The sequence below is a fragment of the Podarcis bocagei genome, assembly GCF_964188305.1.
Source record: "Podarcis bocagei genome assembly, chromosome: 10".
Classification (NCBI taxonomy): Eukaryota; Metazoa; Chordata; class Lepidosauria; order Squamata; family Lacertidae; genus Podarcis; species Podarcis bocagei.
In genome coordinates, this window is record NC_138135.1 from 6,844,385 (window position 1) to 6,862,837 (window position 18,453).

At 49.1% G+C, this 18,453-nt stretch overlaps 1 protein-coding gene across 6 annotated transcripts in view; it reads right to left on the minus strand.

Moving 5' to 3' along the window:
- The window catches only part of FLNC (filamin C), a 127,646-nt gene that overhangs the window by 61,969 nt on the left and 47,224 nt on the right, over nucleotides 1-18,453 (minus strand). For 3 of the 6 annotated variants that reach the window (XM_081209702.1, XM_081209698.1, XM_081209699.1), the window contains exons 3-12: nucleotides 16,640-16,737; nucleotides 15,903-16,053; nucleotides 14,842-14,960; nucleotides 14,044-14,121; nucleotides 12,716-12,878; nucleotides 10,935-11,135; nucleotides 9,250-9,375; nucleotides 4,445-4,582; nucleotides 3,394-3,520; nucleotides 700-836 (exon numbers count right to left, since the gene is read on the minus strand). In XM_081209702.1, coding sequence (XP_081065828.1) covers nucleotides 700-836; nucleotides 3,394-3,520; nucleotides 4,445-4,582; nucleotides 9,250-9,375; nucleotides 10,935-11,135; nucleotides 12,716-12,878; nucleotides 14,044-14,121; nucleotides 14,842-14,960; nucleotides 15,903-16,053; nucleotides 16,640-16,737 — 1,338 coding nt within the window. The remainder of the gene's footprint in view (nucleotides 1-699; nucleotides 837-3,393; nucleotides 3,521-4,444; nucleotides 4,583-9,249; nucleotides 9,376-10,934; nucleotides 11,136-12,715; nucleotides 12,879-14,043; nucleotides 14,122-14,841; nucleotides 14,961-15,902; nucleotides 16,054-16,639; nucleotides 16,738-18,453) is intronic. The other 3 variants (XM_081209703.1, XM_081209701.1, XM_081209700.1) reach the window with 1 other exon arrangement.

The following is an 18,453-nucleotide window of genomic DNA, read 5'->3' on the forward strand; positions in this document are numbered from 1 at the left end:
GAGGCCCTGAGCTACTGAAAGTAATGGGACCCTTTATATGTCCAGCTGCCCTTTGCCAACAACAAATGGTCACTGTTTTAGGGTTGAATAGGGATGCAGGTGGCTCTGTGGGTTAAACCACTGAGCCTCTTAGACTTGCCGATCGGAAGGTCGGAGGTTCGAAACCCTGTGATGGGGTGAGCTCCTGTTGCTCTGTCCCAGTTCCTGCCCGCCTGGCAGTTCGAAAGCATGTCAAAGTGCAAGTAGATAACTAGGTGCAGCTCCGGCAGGAAGGTAAATGGTGTTTCCGTGCGCTGCTCTGGTTCGCCAGAAGCGGCTTAGTCATGCTGGCCACATGACCCAGAAGCTGTACTCTGGCTCCTTCGGCCAGTAAAGCGAGATGAGCGCCGCAACCCCAGAGTCGGCCACGACTGGACCTAATGATCAGGGGTCCCTTTACCTTTACAGTTTTGTAACATGCAGAAAATAACATATGTTGATAACATATGTTGAGAGAGGAGCTGAGGGAAGTCGGGGGGAGGGGGTTATGTTTTGGGGGAGGAGGGAGGGAAAAAATAGGGAGGGGGGAGAAGGATGATATGTTTTTTGATAAAATGTTATGTTGAAATTACTAAAAAAAAATAACAAAACAAAACAAAACTGAGAAATGCCCCCCCAACCGCATCCAGCCTAAGCCACCTTGCCCCCGCTGTGACTTACCAAGGGTGCCCACTTCTGTGCCAATTGCCTCAACAACGAAATCTGCCGACTTGCCCACCACGCCAGTCTCCAAGCCAGGGCCCCAGGCCCTGACCTTCTGCGCTCCAGCCTCTGGGCCCACCAGCACCTCAAAGGGACTGGAGGGGACAGGAAAGAAAAACAGTTAAGTCCATGCCATGACAATGCAGAACAGAAAAAGGTACCTGAGGCATATATGGTGGAACTGTTTAAACATCAAACAATGTTGGGAAACAATGCATAATGAAATGGGAAAAAATGTTTAGATATTCATTTAGGAAAACATCAGAAGGTGAAGGCAGTGAGGGTTGTGTGTGAGTGTCTGGAGGCGGTTGGAGGATGGATGGCGGCTAATAGATTGAGGTTGAATCCTGACAAGACAGAAGTACTGTTTTGGGGGGACAGGGGGCGGGCGGGTGTGGAGGATTCCCTGGTCCTGAATGGGGCAACTGTGCCCCTGAAGGACCAGGTGCGCAGCCTGGGAGTCATTTTGGACTCACAGCTGTCCATGGAGGGGCAGGTCAATTCTGTGTCCAGGGCGGCTGTTTACCAGCTCCATCTGGTATGCAGGATGAGACCCTCCCTGCCCGCAAACTGTCTCGCCAGACTGGTCCATGCTCTGGTTATCTCCCGCTTGGATTACTGCAATGCGCTCTATGTGGGGCTACCTTTGAAGGTGACCCGGAAACTGCAATTAATCCAGAATGTGGCAGCTGGACTGGTGACTGGGAGCGGCCGCCGAGACCACATAACACCGGTCCTGAAAGACCTACACTGGCTCCCAGTACGTTTCCGAGCACAATTCAAAGTGTTGGTGCTGACCTTTATAGCCCTAAACGGCCTCAGTCCTGTATACCTGAAGGAGCGTCTCCACCCTCATTGTTCTGCCCGGACACTGAGGTCCAGCACCGAGGGCCTTCTGGTGGTTCCCTCATTGCGAGAAGTGAGGTTACAGGGAACCAGGCAGAGGGCCTTCTCGGTAGTGGCGCCTTCCCTGTGGAACACCCTCCCACCAGATGTGAAGGAAATAAGCAGCTATCCTATCTTTAAAAGACATCTGAAGGCAGCCCTGTTTAGGGAAGTTTTTAATATTTAATGCTGTATTGTTTTTAACACTCGATTGGGAGCCGCCCAGAGTGGCTGGGAAACTCAGCCAGATGGGCGGGGTATAAATAATAAATTATTATTATTATATATTCTATTGGGAATAGTGCCAGGAAGTCTAAAGGAAGAGGACAAGACATTATATTTATACGCAACAGTAACCGCAAGGCTATTGATTGTGAAAAATTGGAAAAGTGGTATAATACTGACAAAAATAGAGTAGCTTGCCAAATTATTGGTGTATTACAATATATCCAAAACAACGGGAGAAATCGGAAGGATCTCAAAAGAGAAGATAGACAAGAACTGGAAGGTGTTTAAAGGATATTTGCAAAATCATATTGAAAAATCAGAACTGTTAGAATAAATAAGTTCCGTTATGAATACTGAAATACTAAATAAGATGGATAACAATGTGTAAGAGAAAAAGAAGGAGAAAGTTGGTTTAAAAGTGTGTGAAAGAAAGTAATAGAAGTGGAAAGAAATTGCAATTGAGTAGATTGGAAGTCTAACACAAGGGTGGGGTGAGGGGTGGTAGTGGGAAAAGGAAGTATGTGTGGGATTGAGTGTGGGTATGTATGAATATTTTTAAGGATTGTATGAAATGTATGTCTGTTTGTATATTCGTAATATGTATGTATTAATGTTGAATAATAATAATCTAAAAAGTCCATGCCACACCAAGACTGGGAGCCTGTCTTGAAAGCTGGAACCAGCCACACTAGAATCCACGAGTGCCCTAAAGGAAACTCAAATTGAGTTTTGTTCCATAAAAACACGTGCAAAAGTTTTTTCTCATTTTGCAGAATTCATAGAACACCCATGGAATTGTAGAGTTGAGCACTATCTAGGCCTCCTGGGCTGCAGAGAGTTCACTAGACATTTCCCTTTTCAAGGAAATGTTGTTGTATACTGCCCTTCATCAAAAGATCTCAGGAATTTGTTTGAAAATGGGAGGTTTTCAAAGAATATTTGAAATATAAATATAGTAGTTTAAACTCGGTTGCAGCATTCGAGGAACTTTAGTAACAGTTGAAAGCCAGATATAAAAATTAAGATATATTAAGAAAAAGTTTAATTCTGATAAAAGTGTGTATTGGCAATAAGTTATATGAAATCGAAATATGGAACAGACAGGAGGTTCGGTCTTTAGTGTTAAGACCACTTTATGTCTCACTGTTAAGAAAATTCAGTAGCTATTGTTATTCCTGTGTGTAATTTTGTATTTGTGTTTTCACTTTTTTCTTTTCTTGCTGTATCAAGAAGAAGAAGGAGAAGAAGAAGAAGATCATCTCAGGGTGAGTCACAATATAAAAAAACAAAATAAAGCACAAATAAATAGCTAGAACAGAACCAACAAAACCATAACCCTAAGCAAACACATTATAGTACTATAGTACTAATCAGGCTGCGGAATATTAATCAGCCAAATATTTTCACATTGATGAGGATAGAAGCTTGCTTTGAGAAAGAAAGGCAGCCGAGATTCTCAAGAGTGTAAATTCCGCTCGCCTCTGGCACCGTTTCTGCACGCACAGGATCGTGCCCTGCCCAACACGGCGTTTTTCTTACCTTCTCGGGATGGCATAGCCGCCCCATGTGATGGACACCACGTATTTCCCGGGGACAGTCGGGTAGTAGTCGCATTCGTACACCCCGTCGCCAACGTCCCGAACCTTCACCGGCTCCTCAGTGCCTTCTGCGAAAAAGGGGCGGGAGCAAAGATGTGAATGGCAGGGACACGGGAACCTGGGCATGTACAAAGTGCCCAGCCAATCGAGCGATTGGTTGGCTCGATTGGATCACGTTCGCAACCTGAGCGTCCACTGTACATGTTAATATGTAAAAATCAAATAAATTTCCGTATTTTTCCCTCCATAAGACGCACTTTTTTCCTCCTAGAAAGTAAGGGGAAATGTCTGTGCGTGTTATGGAGCGAATGCCTACGGATGGTGGGGGGATCTGCTGCAGTCGCGAGCAGAGGATCCATGGTTCCCCTTCCTTCCCTCCTCCGTGGCTCACTTTGAAACAGCAAAGCGGCAAAGGAGCCGCTTACATGGGTGTAAGCGGCTCCTGTCTGGTTGGTTGCTTTAAAGCGAGCGTGCTCTCTTTCCCTCCCTCCTCCCCGCTCACCTCGCTGGAAAGCTCCTTCTCCACACACCCCACGCATGCTCCTTGTCCCTTCAGTGCTTTTCCTGCCCTCCCCACTTAAAACATGGTTACAAATCACGGATCCACATGGATCCTCAGGATTTTTGCATTGGGTCACCCCAAGTTCACCATCAGATCACATAGCATGTCCATGGCTACAGCCTGCACCCAAAAAAAACCACACATCCACTGTTTCGTGGGGCCGCAACGGCGCAAAAACATGGTTAGAAAGCACGGATCCACATGGATCCTCAGGATTTTTGTATTGGGCGAACCCAAACTCGCCGTCAAATCACATGGCCACAGCATGAACCACAAAAATCATATAGCCGCTGTTTCGTTCAGAATATTTTTTTTCTTGTTTTCCTCCTCTAAAAACTATGGTCAGGTGCATCTTATGGAGCGAAAATATGGTAATCTGAAAAGAAAGGGTAGCGCCAGCCTCGATTGGGGCGGATTTCCCAGCACTTACTTGGTCCCTTGACCACGACTTTCAGCTCCCCGGTGCCAGCGCCTTTAGTGTACACCTTGAAATCAGCCACCTCCTTCACTCGCACCCCCTTGGGCTGGAGCCCACGACCCATAGCCCGGCAGGCATTGGGGCTGCACGCTGCAGAGGAAGAGAGAAAAGGCATGGGTTAGCAGGATCAGGCCACACAGTTCACTCCCCACGCTCCTGGCTTCGTCAGATCCGCAGCCACGCTCTCCGAGAGGGCTGGGATCCGGCAGGCAGGGCCCGCAAAGAGCGCCACACGCCTGCCACACACAAAATGTTGCCAAGGTACCCGGGGCCAGCCAAGCACCGCGACGACGCCCAGGTGCTATGGGTAAGAGGCCACCCGAACAGACATGTCCACACCCAGGGCCGGGTCAGCTCGAAAGAGACCCTCCATGCAGCGACTCGCGAGCAAGACAAGCAGAAGGGTCGGCAGCGGAAGAGATCTGGCCCAATTGAAGCTCCAGCTATGCACTCCGAAAAAGGGAACCCCTTTCCAGAATGCGGCAGCTAGAATGGTGACTGGGGGCGGCCGCCGAGACCACATAACACCGGTCTTAAAAGACCTACACTGGCTCCCAGTACGTTTCTGAGCACAATTCAAAGTGTTGGTGCTGACCTTTAAAGCCCTAAACAGCCTCGGTCCAGTATATCTGAAAGAGCGTCTCCACCCCCATTGTTCAGGCCGGACACCTGAGGTCCAGCGCCGAGGGCCTTCTGGTGGTTCCCCCACTGCGAGAAGCAAAGTACAGGGAACAAGACAGAGGGCCTTCTCGGTGGTGGCGCCCGCTCTGTGGAACACCCTCCCATCAGATGTCAGAGAGATAAACAACTACCTGACATTTAGAAAACATCTGAAGGCAGCCCTGTTTAGGGAAGTTTTTAATGTGTGACATCTTGACGTATTTTTAATTTTTGTTGGAAGCCGCCCAGAGTGGCTGGGGAAACCCAGCCAGATGGGTGGGGTACGGATAATAAATTATTATTATTATTATTATTATTATTATTATTATTATTATTATTATTATTATTATTTAGATGGCTCTAGCTGGAGTTTCTCAGGCATTGGGCATGGGTTTCCCTTTCTATCTTTTGTTTAAAACTGCGTAAGTCACAAGGGGTTCCCTACGTCATCTGCCCACAGCTCCGTGGGGTCATCACTGACCCACTTTTGCAAGCGAAACTAAAAAAACAAAACAAGCCGTTTCGGTTCAGAAAGGGGCAGCCCGAATGATCAATGGGATGCAGGAACTGGAGAAAGGTTGCAGCATACAGGACATTTTAGCTTGTTCTTGGGAAGGGTTTGTACCAACACCTGATCAATGAGGAGTTTGTCCGCAAATGGCAGAAAACCATGGCTAGAAAAGCCACCTGTATTGGTCTGTCACACCCCGCCCCCCAACTGTATTACCTGGGTTATGAAGGCACCCTAAAGACGTTAAAGCAAAGATTATGGGATAATACACACAGTGACTTGCGATCTCGATCACACGCAGTCTGTCGTCCGTTGGCAGTAGGAGTACAATATGGGCATGTCTTAAAGTTAACACCTTACATTAAAAACCTGACAGTACCAAATTATCGAAGGCTTTTCACCAAAGCCAGACTGAACGTCTTTCCTTCTGCAGTGTTGGATGGCAGGTTGAGAGGAGTTCCCTAATAGGACAGACTTTGCCCGTGTGCTCAAGACATCGATTCCATAAAACATATTTTGCTGCACTGTGCGAAAGATGAGCAAGCCAGGGCTGAACTGATATTACCCTTGCTGGTACCTTTCCCGGGAAAATCAGAGTCTCACTATGTCAGGTTCCTATTGGAAGACCGGACAAACGCCAGAACATTAGCAGTGGCGAAGTTTTTATCGGTGGTTGCAAGAACCAATGATCCCTATCTTTAAGTCTGAACAAAATGCTTGTTTAACCTGGAGGTAGGCTGTCTGAATTCTGCATTGCTTTGTAACGATTTGTTGGGTCTCTGGACCGTAATAAAGATTAATTGATTAGCTTAGAAACAAGGTGAGTAATTGGGGGCACCACAGAGGTGCGTAAAAATAAACATGGAGATCGTGGGAGCGAGAAAAGGTTTCCTTCCTCTCTCATAACATCAGAACTCACGGACATCCAGTGAAGCTAAATGCTGGGAGGTTAAGGTTAAACTGCGGAACTCCCTGCCACAGCGTTGGTGACCGACTTGTGAGGGCTTTAAAAGAGGACTATACAAATTCATGGAGGAAAGGGCTATTGGTGGCTCCTAGACATGCTGGCTATGCTTCTGAATTCCTAGTGAATGAAAATCGCAGAAGGGGAGAGGGGTCTTGAGTTCAGATCCTGCTCACGGGTTTCGCATTGGGGCTTCTGGTTGACCCTGTGAGAACAGCATATTGGACTAGGTGGGCCGGTGGCCTGACCCAGGAGTCTCTTTTAATGTCCTTATTATTCCCCAGAAACCCCCTTTGCAGGGAATCACAAGCGCTGAAACCACCTTCTCTTGTGCCTAATTTTGTAATCTTCCATCTTTTCCGATCCAGGACTCACCTGGAACCCAAGCATGCACTCGGGCACCCATTTCTTAACTTTTTAAGCACATGCCCTTACGCTGACCGTGCTGCAACGACTCCAGAATCTGGACCATGACCCGGTAATGGCCAGTTGGAAGATCAATGGCCTCGAGCCCTAGACCATATTCGGGGTCCTTCTCCCCAGTTGTATCAGGCGAGCACATTTAAAGGATATTTACAGGTACGAAATAGGGGAAAGAAGGACATTGAGGGTTGATGGAGGGGAAGATGGAGGGGAATGAATTAGAAATGATGGTTTAGTGCAGGAACAGCCAACCTGGTCTCCCCGCGCCCCGAGGCGCTGTGGGACTCCCACCCACCTTACAAATTGTTGGCCATGCTGGCAGTGGCTGATGGAAGTCAGAGGGTGGATGTGGGCATGTTCAGGGTGGCAGGAGAGGATATATTGTTTATTCATATCCTTCCAAACTTGCACTAGCAAGTTCCTTTACTCGGCAGAGTTTATATCCCCCCTTTTTACATGCACAGCAGATGGCTTGTTGTAGGCTCGTGTGAGCCTCTCACTATTCTACAGTTCAATCTGTCTCAGATTGAATTGTACGTTCCTGGTAAGGAGCGTCTTCACCCCCATCGTTCTGCCCGGAGGCTAAGGTCCAGCTCCGAGGGCCTTCTGGTGGTTCCTTCCCTATGAGAAGTGAGGTTACAGGGAACCAGGCAGAGGGCCTTCTCGGTAGTGGCACCCGCCCTGTGGAACGCCCTCCCACCAGATGTCAAAGAGAAAAATAACTACTAGACTTTTAGAAGACATCTGAAGGCAGCTCTCTTTAGGGAAGCTTTTAATGTTTAACAGACCACTGTATTTTAATATTTTGTTGGAAGCCGCCCAGAGTGGCTGGGGAAACCCAGCCAGATGGGCGGGGTATAAATAATAAATTCTATTCTATTCTATTCTATTCTATTCTATTCTATTCTATTCTATTCTATTCTATTCTATTCTATTAAGTTCCCTTGAATCCCTCTTAAAAGAATAAAGACGCCACAATCTTATTCAAAGATGATAAAAGAAGTTTACTCACATCAGTTCACAGTTGGATCCCTGAAGGCAGACTTAGCTGCAAATATGTACATTGGATCTACCCCATATGGGAGAATAATCCCAGTGCTTCTGCTAGCTGAGAGCTAGCAGAGCAGTCCTAGCTGAAAGCTGATCAAACAAAGAAGGAAGTCAAAAAGAGGGAGTTGTGCTGCGTGACTCTTCCTTTTGTTACCTGGACAGGTAAGGTCACGCCCACCTTCTATCACATGCAAAAGGAAGGATGCTCCAGCCAGGAGGAACAGGAAGTTTCGACTGGCTGGACCAAACATTCCCTGGCATGTCTTCTCTAGCATTTTAAGGAATGCTGTACTTGACTGTCTCTCCTGGATCACATCCCATGGTGGATGGGTGCCCCTTAGACTGGCAGAGGAGGCGAAAGCCGCAGAGGCGCTTAGGGGAAAGGCTGCGGCTCGCAGGCGACACAGCAGCTCAAAGTGGAACATGCCGGTCCTTTGGTGCAGGCACATCTCTCAAATGCACGACCTCAAGTCCATGCCACAAGCGACAGGCACGTGGGAAAGGGGCAGCTACGGGGCAGGGCTTGGTTGGAGGCAGCACGATGCCATGCAGAACCCAAAACTCCCGAGGAAGGCACTGGGGTCAGCCTGACAGAGTTGCTGGGCTGGGGCCCCCAAGCTGAGAAGGGGGGACCCCTTGCTTGAGGGTTATGGGGAAGCTTTCTCGTATCCTTCCAGATCTAACAGAGCTGTATTTTTTTAAACAAAATCCAATCCCTTATCCAACATAGGCAAGATGTTTCATAATATAATTTCAAATCTCGCAGAGAAATACCTCCTCTTTCTTTAGTATCTGTAAGTAATTTATATTTAATTCTTCGTTTTTCCCCTCGCCACTTTGTTATTACTTTTTGCCATTCTTTGAAGTAACCCAACCCCCTTATTACCGGGATTGTTTGGAATAAAAATAACATTTCAGGCAGCACATTCATCTTTATATGGGAAGGCTTTCTAGCCTGGTATAGCCAACAGTCAAAGCAGCTGAAGTCTGCTTCTCCCCCTACCCCACGAACCAAGCAACCAAACAAACCAAACAGGAGTCTGGGTGGTCGAGACACGGTGGCTTTGCCCGTTCCATGCCATTGCCGGGCCATCTCATGCCAGGAAGCGCGGGCGCAAGCGAGGCTTTGCCAGGCCTGCTCTTACTAACTTGGTTTGCGCGGCTTGGGCATGGTGGGGGGTGGGATTTTCTTGGCCTTGTCGGCGGGCGGGGTGCGGACGGACTGAGGGATGATCTGGAGGGGGGACACGCCGGGCGGAGGCGGGGGGAACGGCGCTGGAGGGTCCGAGGAGAAAGGAGAGGATGAGTTAGTGACGTTTGATGGGGTGAGGAAGCAGGGAGAGCCCCAGGCCCAGCTAGAAGCCTCCCCGCCAAAAGCAGACAGACCGCCTCAGTTTGCCCATCTGTGTAATGGGAATGCTGCTCTCCTAGTCATTTACCTACGGCAAGCATGGAGAATCCAGGGTTTAATATTTTGATTTTGTCCTGTGAACCGGCCTGAGACCTCCAGGTCTAGGGCGGTGTAAGAAAATTCAATAAAGAAACCTCGGTCATCTTAATATGGCCTGCAAGGCTGTTTTCCTCCCAGCCACACCCCCCTGTAAAGCCAACTCTCAGCCGCAACCCTAATTCAAGGCAGGGCTGAAAAAGTGGGAAAAGAGGAACCCAGAGCATGTTAAAAGTACACTCCCCATTCTTCCTCCGAAGTTGAATCACCTGAAATCAGGTGATTGACAGGTGGGCACTTTTGAGTCAAAAGGGGGAGCCGGCTCTGGATTCAGCCCACTGGCGAGATCCAGTTCCCCACCCCAGGGGAAGCCTTGCACAGAACAGTCAGACATCTGCCTCTGAGGAAGGAACCACACCCTATCCCCAAATAGCCAGGATTCAGAGGGGAAGAGCTTTCAAGCCTGCTAACTTGCGGGGAGACCTTGAGAAAGTCACTGTCCTTCGGACTCAGTTTGCAGATCTGTAAAATGGCAACAGAAGCCATAAGGCTCAGAAGTAGGTCCCATTTAGCTCAGTCAAATTCAGGCCCTAGCAGCCTAAGAACCGACCTCAGAGGGCTGTTGTGCGGCGATCCCAAAGAGGATACAAAAAGGCAAAGGTTTTGCAGGTTAAAACACACAGTGTTCGGGGGGGGGGGAGGGCTTGTGAGAAAATGAGGACTAAGGCTAGAGGCTAGAGAACGGAGCTCAGCTATGTGCCCAGGGGAAGGCTCTTGTCAGGAAGCTTCTGGCGTGTCAGATTCCTGTTTTCAGTGCAAAGAAGAGAGGGGAGCTGGCTGCGAGATTCCAGACCTTTCCGCAGGCGTGCTTCCTAGGAACGTGCAAAATGGACTATATTCGTGCCCGAACAGAGATTTGAACCCAGATCTCCGTGGAGCCAACGTTCTAACAATCAATCCCACACGGGCTCCCCTTGATGACGACGATTTAATTTATTAATTTATCACCCCACACACAATTCTCCTCTTCCCCTTTCTATTTTCACAACAACCCTGTGCAGTAGGGTAGCTTAGGCTGAGAGGCAGGGACTGGTCACCCACTGACCAAGGGGAGAGGGGAGCGATTTGAACCCTTGTCTTCCCCAGCTCCTAGTCCGAAACGCTCTAACCACTACCCCATGCTGCCTCGCCGCTCTCAGACCGCAAAGGCTTCTTTCTGCTGGTTGAGTGTTAAGGGAATGATTAGGGTGGCATTTTGGAGGCGAAAGACAGGCATGGAAATGTGGAAGGGGGAAGGAAGGAAGGAAGGAAGGAAGGAAGGAAGGAAGGAAGGAAGGAAGGAAGGAAGGAAGGAAGGAAGGGGAAAGGAAGCGTTAGGCGGCCTTACCTTCTGAGATGTTGACGGTGAAGGGGCTTTTGGGTATCTGAGCCCCTGCAAAGGTGACGTAGAGGGTGTGTGGACCCTCCAGGACGGGGTGATAAGTGCAGCGGAAAATACTGTCGCCCTTGTCCTCCAATACCACCTCCACAGTGTCGCGGCGGCCCTGGGGGTCCACAATCACCACGCCCACGTCTCCAGTCCCCGCACCTGTTGGGCAGAGGCGGCATGAGGGGCACAGCTCCGGATCCAACCCTCACACACACACCATCCACTCCATCTAGTGTTTGACCCGTGTCCTCACATTGGGGTTGGGCTGGATGACCTCTGGGGGCGCCTTCCAACTTTACAGTTCGAGGACTCTGGCTGTCGGAAGAATCGTGTGCCGGGTGCCCCCCTCCCTTCCCACAGATCTCGGTCCTCTCCACACCCTTCCGGCCGTCCCCCCTCCCCGGACAAGGGCCACGATCCGTGCTTCAAAGGGCTCTGGAAGAAGTTCCTGCTGGGATATTGGGGTTGCCAAGTGAGGAGCGCCACAAACCCTGAGATCTCAGAGCCCAAACCTGAGAGCTATGGGTCGCCCCGAGTGATGTCACAGGGAAGAGCCCTGGTGATGTCATTGGGAAAGACCCTGGAGAAGGAGGTTAATTGAGAATGAGGAGCGGATGACTCGGCCCGCCAGATGTTTTAGGACTACAACTCCCATCATCCCTGACCACTGGTCCTGTTAGCTAGGTATCATGGGAGTTGTAGTCCCAAAACATCTGGAAGGGCTGAGTTTGCCTATGCCTGGTCTAAACTATTCTTTGCATCCATCTCCTGCTGAGCTGAAGTTTGCAAGCTACACACACGATCTTGTTAAATAATAATTATTACAGTCATACCCCGGGTTGAAGTTGCTTCAGGTTGAGCGGTTTCGGGTCGCTCTCCGTGGCGACCCAGAAGTAACGGGACGCGTTGCTTCCGGGTTTCGCCGCTCGCGCATACACAGTCAAAATGACATCATGCGCATGCACGGAAGCAGCAAATCGTGACCTGCACAGGCGCAGATGCAGGTTGCATTCGCTTCTGGGTGCAAACGGGGCTCCAGAATGAATCCCGTTCGTATCCAGAGGTAAAAAGGTAAAGGTAAAGGGACCCCTGACCATTCGGTCCAGTCGTGGCCGACTCTGGGGTTGCGGCACTCATCTTGCTTTATTGGCCGAGGGAGGCGGCGTACAGCTTCTGGGTCATGTGGCCAGCATGACTTAGCCGCTTCTGGCAAACCAGAGCAGTGCACGGAAACGCCGTTTACCTTCCCCTCCGGAGTGGTACCTATTTATCTACTTGCACTTTGACGTGCTTTTGAACTGCTAGGTTGGCAGGAGCTGGGACCGAGCAACGGGAGCTCACCCCATTGTGGGGATTCGAACCACCGACCTTCTGATTGGCAAGTCCTAAGCTCTGTGGTTTAACCCACAGTGCCACCCGCTTCCAATCCAGAGATACCACTATATTTATTATTATTATTATTATTATTATTATTATTATTATTATTATTATTGGCACTCTCGCCCATCTGGGAGACAAAGCGCCCTCCCTTCCACCTGCAGTGGGGCATCATACAGGCAAATTTGGAGACATTCATGTCAAGAGCTAGCAGACTGGCAACCCTCGGGAGAAACGCCCATTGACGGGAATTAGCCATGGAGCTTCCACGCTCAGGGGCAGTCTACCTTGGATGTACTGGGGGCACTTAGTCGGGCAGGGCTGCCTGGAGGCTTCTCAGAGGCATCCACCTGGCCACTTACCTGCCGTGTAGATGTCAAAGTAGGTAGGCTTATGAGCCACGTTGCCCACGGGCTCCAGGCCTGGGCCCCGGGCCGTCACCTTGTTGGCATCGCCCAGCGCCATGCCCACGTTGACTTCGAAGGGGCTCTTGTCGATATTCTGCCCGGCGAAGAGCACCGTGACCTAGGGAGGGAGAGCAGGGAGGGGAAGAGGGTGATTTTTGTGGTATGGGGAGGGAAGCAGCCTGGACTGGCACACCCTGGCAAAAGCTCAGAAAGGGGCATAACAACGATCAAGGTTTGGAACAACACTCCTGCAAGGAAAGATCCCTGCACTGTGTGGGATTGGACATCTAAATCAGAACCAGTGATGGTGGTGAAGGTCCTGTGTGAATGTCTGGAGGCAGTTGGAGGATGGATGGTGGCTAACAGATTGAGGTTGAATCCTGACAAGACAGAAGGACTGTTCTTGGGGGACAGGAGGCAGGCAGGTGTGGGGGACTCCCTGGTCCTGAATGGGGTAACTGTGCCCCTGAAGGACCAGGTGCGCAGCCTGGGAGTCATTTTAGACTCACAGCTGTCTGTGGAGGCACAGGTCAGTTCTGTGTCCAGGCCGCCTGTCTACCAGCTCCATTTGGGGCGCAGGATGAGACCCTCCCTGCCCGCAGACTGCCTCACCAGAGTGGTGGATGCTCTGCTTATCTCCCGCTTAGCCTACTACAATGCGCTCTACGTGGGGCTACCTTTGAAGGTGACCCAGAAACTGCAACTAATCAAAAATGCGGCAGCTAGACTGGTGACTGGGAGCGGCCGCAAAGACCACATAACACTGGTCCCAAAAGACCTACATTGGCTCCCAGTACATTTCCAAGCACAATTCAAAATGTTGGTGCTTTAAAGCCCTAAACAGCCTCAGTCCTGTATACCTAAAGGAACGTCTCCACCCCCATCGTTCTGCCCGGACACTGAGGTCCAGCTCCGAGGGCCTTCTGGCGGTTCCCTCCCTGCAAGAAGTGAGGTTACATGGAACCAGACAGAGGGCCTTTTCGGTGGTGGCACCCGCCGTGTGGAACGATGTCAAGGAAATAAACAACTATCCGACTTTTAGAAGACATCTGAAGGCGGCCCTGTTTAGGGAAGTTTTTAATGTTTGATGCTTTATTCTGCTTTTAATCTGTTGGGAGCCTCCCAGAGTGGCTGGGGAAACCCAAATGGATGGGTGTGGTATAAATTTATTATTATTATTATTATTATTATTATTATTATTATTATTATTATTATACCCCAGGGGTCCCTTCCAGCTCTACACCTCTCTGATTCCATGCTTACAGGAGAAGAGGGCATCTCACCTTATGCAAGCCAGCCACTTTCGGCACGTAGGAGACAGAATACGTCCGGTTCTTGTCGTTGTTGGCGACGACTTTGGCCTGGGTGGGCGAGGAACGAAAGCAGGAGACATTATTTCCTAGGAAGACCCACCCTCGCCCGTGTCCCTACTGCGGTGTCCCGCAATATAGGGCCTTGCATTTGTTGCTGGACTCTGGCGTGGGAAATGGCAAAGGATTATGGGAGTTGTAGTCCGGCAACAGCTGGGGGGGTGCATGCTTCCCATCCTTGCTTGGTATTGCAAGAGTCCTTTGCCCGTAGAACCTCCCATTTCAATTTGATTAGGTGCAGGACCCCACAAAACTCAGGGGCTTACAGGAGGGCAAGGAGAAGAGCATAAGGCATGAAATTAATGGACTATGCAGAATTAGATAAATTAACAGGAAGGATTCGAAACCTGTGGGACCAGAGATTCTTAGAAGACTGGAGTAAATATATGAACTATTTGAAAAGCAATTGTAACGAACAGATTACGCTGGCAGGACTGCAAGAAGTTCTGTAAGGAGGACTCCTTGAAATATTGCAAGAAAGAGCATGAAGAGAATTCTTAGTTAATGATCATTAAAAGTAATAGAGAAATTAAGAAATGCAGAACAAGCGATAAAGAACGGAAAATCTTCAGAGGTTGTTGACGCAAGTCTAAAATATTGTAGAAGGTAAGAAATTATGTTAAATGATTGTTGGAAATGATATGTTAAAAAAAACAATAAAAATGTATTTTTTAAAAAAGGAGAAGAGCAGAAGCCTGCAGAGCCCAGTACCTCCTCTGTGTGGCCTTCAGGGTCTTCGATGTAGACCAGCACCTCTCCCAATCCTGCCTCGATGGTTTCCACTGTGAAATGGGCTGGTTTCAGCACCGTGTTGCCGTGGGGCTCGATCCCTGTGCGGAACGTCAGATACGTTAGCCGGGATACAGTAGATGGAACAACGTCTCTTTCCAGTTCCCCGGTTCTCATAATTATTATTATTATTTTCCCCTTTTCTGAATCCTCATAGAATCATAAAACCGTTCCAACCCCCTCCTCCACGAAAGATCAAGGATTCGTCCCGATCTGCTTGCGCAAACTTTGATTTCTCCCGGTCTCTGTTTAAGCCTTTGGCCTGATCTGCTTATCAAATCAGACGGTGAGCTGATTCGGATGCTTCAGCTGAAATTTCTGCATCTCGGGGGGGGGGGGGGTTGGACTCCTTGACCTTTGGGGGACCCATCCCACTCAATGATTCTACGATTCTATGATCCAGATTAGTTTGCGGGCTCTTTAAACGCCTGCCTCAGCAATTCACTCATCCCATGCTTTTCAACGGAACTTCCCCATCAAATCTTTATTTTAAAGTGGGGTTTGTTTGTTTGTTTGTTTGTTTGTTTGTTTGTTTGTTTGTTTGCCTTTGGGCAACAGAGCCTTTTAATTCACTTTGCATTTGTAAACCCAAAGTGTTTGTTTGTTTGTTTGTTTGTTTGTTTGTTTGTTTGTTTGTTTGCCTTTGGGCAACAGAGCCCTTTAATTCACTTTGCATTTGTAAAGTGGCTGAATTACTCCTTTCAGGGATTCTACAGCTCTGACTCCGGCATCTCGCAGCGGGTTGGGATGGATGACCCTTGGGGGTCCCATTCTACGATTCTATGAAATGGAAATAAGAGTCCAGAGGCCCCCGCTTTAGCTCCAGAATACAGAAGGCTTCTCGGGTTGATTGATCTGGATTGATCCCTTTCTTAAAGTGATGGGAGCAGGCCTTTTCCTGGTCATCCGGGAGTTGGGTGGAGAAGAGAGCAATTAATTCCCTTGGCCGTTGCTCTCTTGACTGCTTGGCCAGGGCTACTTACCTGGGCCGTAGGCCTTGGCTTTCTTGGGGTTCAGTTGCTTGGAGCGCAGGGGAGCCCCTGGCTTCAGCTTGGCTTTGGGAAACTGAGACAGGTAGGTCATGACCGAATGCTCATCCACGTTGGGGTCCACGATCTCTTCGGGGGCAATCACCTGCGAGGAGAAGAAGGAATAATAATCATAATAGTAATAAATTTTATTTATACCCCGCCCTCCCTGGCCAGAGCCGGGCTCAGGGCGGCTAACACCAATAAAATTTCAGTAAAAACATAATAAGAAAAAAGAAAAAAAACAATTTAAAATGCAGGTTAAAATGCAATTTAAAATGCAGGCTCATTTTAAAAGTCAAAACCATAAGGGGAGAGAAACATAAGGGTCAGACTGAGCCCGAACCAAAGGCCAGGCGGAACAGGCCCTGTGGAAAGATGTCGAGTCCTGCAGTGCCCTGGTCTCTTGGGACAGAGCGTTCCACCAAGTCGGAGCCAGTACTGAAAAGGCCATGTTATTCCGCCGAAGAGGAATAACATCCCTTCCCCACTAGCAGTTTTCCTCCTGCGTGCCAAAGCCGCTCCCTTCCCTGTTGCGCAACAGGCAGAAAGTCACCAGGCGAAGCACGAAAAGAGGCTTCGCCGGTTGGATAACCGCCTGCCAGACAACTTTTAAAGGCAGAGGGGAAAGGGTGGCTTTGGTCCAGAGAGCCCAGCCCTTCGGATGCCCCGTTTTTTTGCCAAGGTGGTACCTGGGGCACTCCCAGCCAGTCGTCTGCCTGCTGCATAGCCTCCCGGGCGTTTTCCACGGGCTGGTTAGGATCCCAGGTCTCCCAGTCCGGGCACAGGCCTATGGGAAGGAGAGATAAAGACAGGGTCAGACGGGCAGCGCCAGCCTTGGGGGCGCCTGCCAGGAGAGCCAGAGACAATAGGGGCATTGTGGCCACACTTGGCACAGATCGCCCGATCCAGCCGGAAAGAAACTGGATCCACTCCAGGGTTTATCGTGAGCCGCCCCGGCTGCCGCGAAGAACCGGAACTGGATTAAGGAAGGGAGTGCAAAGGGGAGAAATAAGACACGGAACCGGATAAGACTCAGCAGAAGGGGCCCATGGTTGGGGTCCAAAAGTGGGTGGAGCCTGAGCCAATCGGAGGCGGAGCCAACACACCCTGGCGTCGCCTCCCGATGCTTCCCTGCTAAGTTGCGCAACTTTATTTAACATAATAATTACAAAATGCAAGCAAAATACATACCGTATTTTTTGCACCATAACACTCACTTTTTTCCTCCTAAAAAGTAAGGGGAAATGTCTGTGCGTGTTATGGAGGGAATGCCTACGGGTGGCATGCCTACGGATTTTCCTCCTCTAAAAACTACGTGCGTGTTATGGTCGGGTGCGTGTTATAGAGCGAAAAATAAGGTACATATATTTTTCAGATAAGCACACATATATAAAAAAGAACAGAAAAGAAAAGAGGAAGAAAAAAGAAAAAGAAAAAATAAGAAAAATTGGAAGAATTTCTTCCAAATTTATTCTACAAATATCTCCATAATAAAACTTCATTGATTGTCTTCCATTGCTTACATTGCACTTCCAATATACATTTGAAGCCGATTTGTATCTGTTATTCCGTATTTTTCCCATACAAATATTCTAATCGATACGTTTTCTAAATCTTTCATAAATCTATTCTAAACACAACCAATACCTTACACTTAATCCTTGTCTACAGAAGGGGAAGAAATGGAGGCAGGGAGAGATTTTACTTTCTTGGGCTCCATGATCACTGCAGATGATGAGAGCAGCCACGAAATTAAAAGACACCTGCTTCTTGGGAGAAAAGCGATGACAAACCTAGACAGCATCTTCAAAAGCAGAGACATCACCTTGCCAACAAAGGTCTGTATAGTTAAAGCTCTGGTTTTCCCAGTAGTGATGTATGGAAGTGAGAGCTGGACCACAAAGAAGGCTGATCGCCGAAGAATGGATGCTTTTGAATTCTGGTGCTGGAGGAGACTCTTGAGAGTCCTATGGACTGCAAGAAGATCAAACCTCTCCATTCTGAAGGAAATCAGCCCTGAGTGCTCACTGGAAGGACAGATCCTGAAGCTGAGGCTCCAAGACTTTGGCCACCTCATGAGAAGAGAAGACTCCCTGGAAAAGACCCTGATGTTGGGAAAGATGGAGGGCACAAGGAGAAGGGATGACAGAGGACGAGATGGTGGGACAGTGTTCTCGAAGCTACCAGTCTGAGTTTGACCAAACTGCGGGAGGCAGTGGAAGACACGGCTGTTTCTGGAGTGACGCACGGCAGCTGCGCCGAACAGCAGATTGCCACCGTTGCCTGGGTTGGGATGGATGACCACTGAGGTTCCCCCTCCAACTCTACAATTCTGCCAGTCTCTGGGCACAGCAATTTTGACGCTAGCCCTGAGAGGAAGAGGCCTTTTTTTGAGCACTGCAGAGGACGGGCAGAGAGGTTTGTGCTGGAGATGGATTGCCAAACATTTGCGAGAGCCGAGCAGCAGCCTGGGGGATCCCCAGAGATGGAGAGAAAGTATGCC